General features: G+C 45.2%; 1 protein-coding gene across 1 annotated transcript in view; it reads right to left on the reverse strand.

Annotated features, from left to right (window-relative positions):
• The window catches only part of Ccdc81 (coiled-coil domain containing 81), a 26,232-nt gene that overhangs the window by 9,158 nt on the left and 8,416 nt on the right, over positions 1–8,658 (reverse strand). The window contains exons 4-9 of the mRNA XM_026784424.1: positions 7,160–7,416; positions 4,540–4,619; positions 3,761–3,882; positions 2,653–2,776; positions 1,120–1,210; positions 561–707 (exon numbers count right to left, since the gene is read on the reverse strand). Coding sequence (XP_026640225.1) covers positions 561–707; positions 1,120–1,210; positions 2,653–2,776; positions 3,761–3,882; positions 4,540–4,619; positions 7,160–7,416 — 821 coding nt within the window. The remainder of the gene's footprint in view (positions 1–560; positions 708–1,119; positions 1,211–2,652; positions 2,777–3,760; positions 3,883–4,539; positions 4,620–7,159; positions 7,417–8,658) is intronic.

Consider the following 8,658-nt stretch of genomic DNA (forward strand, 5'->3'; position numbering starts at 1 on the left):
GCTCTGTAGACCAGGCTGGTCTCGAACTCAACAGAGATCCGCCTGCCTCTGCCTCCCGAGTGCTGGGATTAAAGGCGTGCGCCACCACCGCCTGGCATCTCAAGTCATTCTCCATCGCTGTAGAAAGTTGGGACGGGAACTGAAGGCAGGAAGGAACTGAGCAGAGACCACGGAGGAACCCTGCTTACTAGCTTACCCTCCACAGCTTGCTCAGTCTGCCTTATACAGCGCAGAACCACCAGCCCGGGCTGGCACTGCCTCCCGTGAGCTGGACCCCCCCACCCCCATATCATTCATTGAGAACAAGCAGCGTAGACTTGCCTGCGGACAAATCTCACGGAGGCTCTCCATTAAAAGTCACTTTTCCCGAATGACCCCAGTTTGTATCAAGTTGCCATGAAACCAACCCACACACCACCTGCTTTAGCCCAGCCGCAAATGGATAATTAAATGGGTTACAGCGAAAGCATGCGCAGAACATATTCAGTTGACTCTAAGAATGGTATCCCGCGGTCCCGCTGTCCCACGGCAAACCCTCTGCCGAGAAGGCATAAGGTTACCTGGTTTTTGAAGAAAGCCTCCTGGTCTTTCAGAATTTGGTACTGCTGCATGAGCCTCTCGTCCTCCATCTCTCTCCTCCTCCTCTCATCTCCATAGTACAGCGGGAAATTCCTCTGCGCTCGTTGCAAACACACGTAGCACATTTCCTACCGTTCAGATTTCAGGACAAATCATACACTGTTTATTTTTTTATCTTCATTTACTTTATTCCCTTTGCAAGCCCTCCTAAGACTGGGTATGTCAAGAAGCGCATTTCATAAAAGAACAGATTGCTGAAATATACTCTCTAATACGCAATTAGCAAAAGGAAGTTTACAAAGTAAATCTCCCAAGTGATATAAAGGATCTAATGAGCTCCCAGAAGAGCTGAAAATTAGAAGGGATTTCCTAGCCCCTTTCTCTTGAGTAGGAGCTCTAGGCTAACAGGCAAATTTCAGTCCAGACACGTGAGTATGCCCATAGAGTATGTTAAAGAGGAGGGATTCCCAGAATTCTCTTGGAGAAACAAAAATCCGAGGATGAGTCTGCCTGGGTTTGATTTAGTGGAAGGCACTATACCTGTCCTGCCTTATTATGATCCTGGCACACCGGGGCGGGAGATGTCCTGGGCTTTTCATTGTCATTTATCTGACAACTTGGAGATGGTACGCTTCAAAGACAATGGAACACAAATTAACCTTTAATACAATCTGGCCTCTGGAACAATGATCATATTAAAGATTCTTTATATTATGGGAAGATGTGTGTGTGTGTGTGTGTTGGTGTGTACACGTGACATAAGAGAGGCTTGACTCCTCTGGAGTTGGAGTTACAGACAATTGTGAGTCACTTGTTATGGGGTCTGGGAATGGAAGACAGGAAGAGCAATGGTAAGTGCTCCTAACCTAGGACATATCCCTCCAGCTCCAGGAGAGTGATAATTTTAGAGACAAATATAAACATAAAATAAAGAAAAAGCGACTGGTCATGGTGGCTCCTAAGGCAGAGGCAGGTAGATCTCTGTGAGCTCCAGGTTAGCCTGATCTACAGAGCCAGAGCAGGACAGTCAGGGGTTTCACAACAGAGAGATCCTGTCTTAAAAATACAGAAAAAAGTATCTCAATGGTTTCCTTTCGAATAGACCATGCATCCAAGTCAAGAATGTGTACTCTGTGTCAGAGCCGGGTTTGACTTCTTTTTGTGGCTTGCTGGCAGATGACATGGACAAACTATGCCATCTTGGAAACCTTGTTACCACTTCTGTGAAATGGGGATAAATTCACTCATTTCATAAAAATATTATGCCTATTTGCTGTGTGGTTGTTCCAGATGCAGGAACGCAGTGCCAACAAAACCCATGCACACACAAGTCCCCAGCCTCAAGGGTATATTATTCTGATGGGGACAGTCAGCCGGTAATAACTGTGTATACTCTGTAATAATCATAAATGCTATGAACCAAAGAAATTGAGTATTAAATCACAAATCAAAAGTTACAGGAAGGAACAACTCAGATGTCACTTTGAAACCTCAAACAGGAGAAAATAAAAAAATTTCATTAAAATGTGGAGGAAAAAGAAACTAAGAACCAAGAACTGTCAACACAATCCTAACCCACTTGTTCAGTAAGAAGAATGACCGTCCTACAAGACAGAGAACTTGCCCAAAGAATCGTTGCAGGACACACAGGAAGACAGCAAAAAGCAGATGTCAGAAACACTGGTGTGCCTGCCGGGCCTGCGTGACAAACTCACATTCCATTTGATGTCAATATAAAATTGCCATGTGATTCCTCGGCACGCAGAAATCAACAAAGCCTGTAGAGCTGGGAAGTCGTCCGTGAAAGCAGGCAGGCAGGTGGAATTACCGCTGCGCTACCTCTGCCTCGGCTGAGTAACCTCCGCTCCTCTTAGCAAGTCTACCTTACACTTGGTGTGTGTCTGGATTTCCCGCTAGATTTTAAGCCCTGGCCACCTCTACCGTCCCCATCACCTCCCACATAGAAGGCTCTCAGTCATACCTAATAAAGGAACGAAAGGATTGCTAAGGTCCTGTGTCATGGGGAGACTTCAAGGTGATATTTAGTAAACTGTAACAGAAACAAAAGTTTACTTTTCAGGTGTCACGGTCTTCCCGCCGCTCCCGCTTCGCTCCAGCTTGTCCAGCAGGCTGACGCTTGTTACTTTGGCAGGAGAGATGGACTGCCTATCACGGCGTTTCTTGGGTGACGAGATCTCTAGAATAAATAACGAACGCAAGCAACAGTCTCTTCGGTTTTCCAAACAGCTAAATAGAGAGCTAAGTAGACACATAAAATCTGACAGTTCTGACCGCGGGAAAGTTTAGTACCCCTTACTCTGTTGAGACAGAATACGCCCTAGAGTTCACCTCATGCATTTGTGAGATTTATCAGGACCTGGTCAAGAACAGGAAGACGGCCACCAAACAGATGGTAGTGTAAGAGGTTGGGTGTGGGTTAAGGCAAAATACAGGGTTCCGAGAATAAAAAGCATTTGTAAGAAAAAGGAAAAAATACAGTGGCTACTTGTGAATCTAGAAGTGGTGGTTTGAATGTCAAACTTCCCCCATAGGGCCTGGGCGGTTTGGATGCTCAACTTACTAAACCTGGATGGAGGTGGGCGGTCCTTGGACTTCCCACAGGTCAGGGAACCCTGATGGCTCTACGGGCTGATGGGGGAGAGGGACTTAATTGGGGGAGGGGGAGGGAAATGGGAGGCGGTGGCGGGGAGGAGGCAGAAATCCTCAATAAATAAATAAATTAAAAAAAATTAAAAAAAAAAAAAAACTTCCCCCATAGACTCCTGTATTTGGACATTGCGTCCCCAGTGGGTGACGCTGTTTGAGAAGGTGAAGAACCTTTAAGAAGGTGGGCCCTTGCTGGAAAAACAAATGAGTCACTGAAGGAGAGCCTTGAGGTTTTACAGGGGGGCTCCACTTCCTGGTCGCTCTCTGCTTCCTGGCTCCAGATACTTTGTGACCAGCTGGCCTCCCACGCTTAGCCTCTGGGAGACCCAATCACAGCCCAGAGCAAAGCTCCCCCCCCCCACCTTAAATCACTGCTTCTAAGTTTTTTCATGGCAACAAGGAAAGTAACTAATACACTAGCTTTATTTACTTTGAGCATATGAGTTCCTAAGTGACACCACCCTGTTCCTAAGAGTCAAGAGGAACAGACGGTGCCCACAAACCACTGACCTACCCCTGGCTCCTTCTTCTTTGTCTGTCGGGTCTTTCAACTTGATCTTCCTTGGTCTGTCCTCTCCACCTTCCTCGGCAATGACCTCCATGGTTGGTTTGTTCTCTGTCTCTTTGTGCTCAATCCTAAGAAGGATTCAAGAGGTTTGTCTTCTGCACAGGTCCTGACCAGGCGACTGTGCAAACTCTCAGCTCTGGGAAGCCACCACCACCTCTCTGACTTCACAGCAAGCCTGCTTCCTTCAAGGGGGTGCAAGGTTTGTCTTGTGAAACAAGGAGCATGAACTCCCCCTCTGGGAGGACAGATCTGGGAGCCTACCCAAACCACATACCCTTGGTACCGTGGGCTCCCGAAAGAACTTAATATAAAGAAATTGCTCGCACACCTCAACTTAAATTTTTTCCTTTGGTTTCAGCCTGAGCTTTCTGTTTTTTTCTACATCACTGGGAGATGTCTGTCAGCTTGAAGTCAAGAAATCATAGCCTGATACAGTGTACCCCCAAATAACCATCTCCTTCCTCCTCTCCATTTCCTCATCCTCTCCCTACATAAAAATAAAAACTATAAAGAGACAGTCTGGGAAGGGCTGTGCTGCTGGTGTGTGCAATAAACTCTTGGTGCTTATACAGAGATGGGAGAGAGAGAGAAGGGAAGAAAGGGGGCGAGAGAAACAGAGGAGAGACGGACAAGGAGAGAGAAGCAGGAAATTAGTTTGGAAAACAAATATTGTCCTTTAAGAAGGAGAGCGGGGGCCTGGGTTAACCCCAAAGCAAAACACTCACCTTGGAAAGGCCAGTGCACTGTTGGGACGCTTTCCAACGCCCTCTCTGCTTGACAGCACTGAGTCCATGGTGCCAGGCCTCTAGAGGACAGAGATAAAGATCGCGCCTGAGCTGCCGCCCAGGACAGACCAAGACACGCAGGCTCCCTCCAAGGCATTGCTACCATGGAGCTGTTTGTGTTTGTTCAGCGCTTAGAATCCAGTATGGCGTGACCGCCTTCATCAGAGTTCGCCTGGACCGCTAAAGAACAGTTCCACAGACGCTGCCTTTTCTCAGACCATGCCATCTCTTTTGAAAATTGCCCTAAGAGTTGAAACGACTTTACACACCGTTGGAAAATGAGCAAACATCCAGAAACCATCGGGAAATGACTAGGACTTCACTCTTGGTCCACAGGACTCTAATATTAGACAGTTCAGAGAACGTCTCTGAAGTCACGTGGGCTTCTGTCCCCGGCACGCTGCCGGCTGCTATGTGTTCCCAGGCACTAGGTTTGTAGCGAGAGCAACCGGAGCTGCCTCGCAGGGTTTTAATAGAATACTGTATGGAAATGTGCAGAGCATGCAACCAAGAGCTATTGTAGTTATCACTTTCTATAATAACCTCATTATTACTACTAACTAATATGTATGATTATTTATGAACTCTATAGCCTACAAAAGCTTTAAAGAAAATCTCAAAGGGGCTAGAGAGATGACTCGGAGGTTGAGTGTTGACTGCTTTTCCAGAGGATCCGGGTTCAACCCTCAGCACCCACATGGCAGCTCACAACAGTATATAACTCCTTCAGAAGTTAAACATACATGCAGGCAAACACCAATGCAAACAAAATAAAAATAAATAAATTTAAAGAAAAATTCCAAAAAGCGGTGTTTTGGTTTGGGTATAGTTTTGGTTTACCACCCTGTCTTGAAAGGAGGAGGAGAAAAGAAGGGGAGGGGTGGGGAGGACAAATAAAAAAGAAAAATAACAAGATTGTGTGGAAAACCCCAAGGGGCCTCCTTATACACAGCCCCATCTCTAATGCCTACTCCAGAGTTCCATGAGCAGAAAAAAATGGACAGACAGTTTTCACAGTGTTTTCATTGTATAACAATCAAGTTCTTGCTATTAGGATTTTGTGATGATTCAATTAATTTCTGTCATCTTCATCAGTACCCAGAGGTGTACACAAGGCCATTAACCCCTGGATAAATGCTACTGATTAACTATTTCTTTGCCTCTTTAAACTCTGATCTACCTAACTTAGCCTGAACATCATGTCAGCCATTTGATGGATAACAATGATGGTGACGGGAAATTGATTTTATGACCCTGCAAACTAAAAGCCAGAAAGCATGAAGCTGAAGAGGTGGCTCAGCAGGGCAGAGCCAGAGGACCTTAGTTTGAGACCCAGCAACCACACATCTGAGTGACAACTATCCATAGCTAACTACAATCTCGGGGTATCTGGCGCCCCCTTCTGGCCTCCATGGACACTACACACATGTGCACAGACAACATGGAGACAAAACACCCATATACATAAAAATCAAAGTGAAAGATGAAAAGCTTAAGAAACATGTTTGTGTGGCTCGAATTGGATCTTCTTGTAAAATCTCTTCAGAGAAAATAGTACAAACTGCAAACCCTGAGTGCTGAGAAACTCTGGGCTTGAATCCCTGAGCTGGCCATGTTGACTTGGGCTTCACATTATGACCATTCTGAACCTCCACATTCTACAGGAAAATCAGGGTGATGACCCTACCCTGCTGCTTTTGGGGTATTCTGAGGTTCAAATGAAGTCACACATGCAGGAGAGTTTCTCAGCAGTAAGGAACTATAAAATGTCCAGAATTATGAGTTTCTATTGTTTTTTCCACTCCTTGGGTAGAACTCCAAAATTTGATTTGAAGTTCTTCGTCTTGCTTGTCAAGGAACTGGCTGCCTGTACCACACATTTCCACACACTTGGGAAAAAGGGAAACTTAAAATATGTCAACAAAAGCTTTCCTTTTATCTGTTTGGTATTTGAAACAGGGCCTCTCTACATATCCTGTCCTGGAATTCACTATGTAGACCAGGCTGGCCTCGAACTCACAGAGATCTGCCTGTCTCTGCCTCCCAAGTGCTGGGATTAAAGACGGGTATCACCATGCCTGTCCCGAATAGATATTCTTAATGAAAGCACACCCACATTTGATTCAGAACCATAGACTGAAAAAAAGGGGTTGCGTGATGGTTAGTTTCAGTTGTCAGCTAGATCCTATTTAGAATTCCTGGGAAGACAAGTCTCCGTGAGGGACTGTCAACTTCAAGGTGGCCTGTGGGCGTGCCTATGGGCGTACCTCTGGGCGGGCCTGTGGGAAACTATCGCAATTGCTTCCTGGTGTGAAAAGATGCAAGCTGAAAGGGGACAACACCATTCCCTAGTTCTGGTCCCTGGACCACCCAGAGTGCAGAATGTGGATGCCGTGTGTTTAGCTGTTTTAAGTTCCTGCCTCCGTGATGATCTTTCCTCTGACGGACTGTCGTCTGGAAGAGCGAGCTAACATAAACCCTTTTCGGTTGCTTTTTGCTGGGCTATTTTATCACAACAACAGAAAACGAAACCAGGAAAGCTCAGAAGCAAACAACTTACATTTGCCAGGGCTTTGCTCAAGGTGCCACTTCCGTCCATCGAGCAAAGGAAGTCCTTGTAAAATCTCATCTTCACTTTGCTGTCTCTGATCAAAAGGACCCCAATTCCTTTGAATGTGAACTCCACGTTTTGTTTGACAGATATGGACCGTGATAAGAAAAGTAATGTCTCCTTAACACATCCTTCTATCGTGTCCCTGTTAAATGGTCCCTCCAGGGATATCATGACAAAATTAAGTGGGACCACTGGAATATCACCTGGAGGAGAAAAAGACAGGGTGGGGAGAAGGAGATGATACTAAAGACATATTGTGTACACTTTATTCACCTGACTAATATGAAAAAATAAAATTGTCCATATTTTCCCCTTATACTTGTACTATTATTGCAGAGAATGAATATAATTGGTCGCTAATACATACTAATTAGTACAATGTCACCTAAAAGTACAATGTATTTTGCTCATGATAAAAGTAACTGACTGTCTAAATAGTAGACAAGGGTTTGGTTTTTTGGGGAACAGAGCGGTGACAAACTGTTTCTATCCATCGTTTTCTGAGGTTTTCAGATCTTTCAAAACACTCTTCAGCAGTATTTATGGATGTCTTCTGGCTGTTGTCCCATCTTTGGGTAGTTACAAATATTTGTGAATGTTAATTGTTTGAAAAGATAGCCATCTCATCTTTCAGGAAACTAAATCTGATACAGAGGTATCAGACCAGACAAGACACAGAAAGCTTTCCTTCCCAGAGAGCTCACAAACGCATGTTAAAGGAGCAAGAAGGTAGCAGCTTGAAGAAAGCAGGGTCCAGTTGGCTACAACTGATGTCGGAGTTCTGCAAGGCCCACTGATCAGAAAAAAGGACAAGCAGCGGAGATGGTGGAGATACCATGACAAGGACGATTCATCGGGTAAGGGCACATGCCACCAAGCCTGAGGGCCTGAGTTCAATCCCCAGGACCTAAGGGGTGGAAGGAGAGCAATGACGCCCTAAGTTGTCCTCTGACCTCCACATGCATCCTGCAGAACAAAACACACACATAGACATTCACACACACACAGACATATACACACACACAGACACACACACATACACACACATACACACACAGACATACACACACACAGACATACACACACACAGACATACACACACACAGACATACACACACACAGACATATACACACACACAGACACACACATACACACATACACACACACAGACATACACACACACACAGACATACACACAGACATACACACACACATAGACATACACACACACATACGCACACAGACATACAAACACACAGACATACACACACACACATACACACACACAGACATACACACAGAAATACACATGCACATAGACATACACACACACATACACATACACACACACATACACATACACACACAGACATACACACACACAGAAATACACACGCACATAGACATACACATACACACACATACACACACACATACACACACA

Source organism: Microtus ochrogaster, chromosome 22 (assembly GCF_000317375.1).
Source record: "Microtus ochrogaster isolate Prairie Vole_2 chromosome 22, MicOch1.0, whole genome shotgun sequence".
Lineage (NCBI taxonomy): Eukaryota > Metazoa > Chordata > Mammalia > Rodentia > Cricetidae > Microtus > Microtus ochrogaster.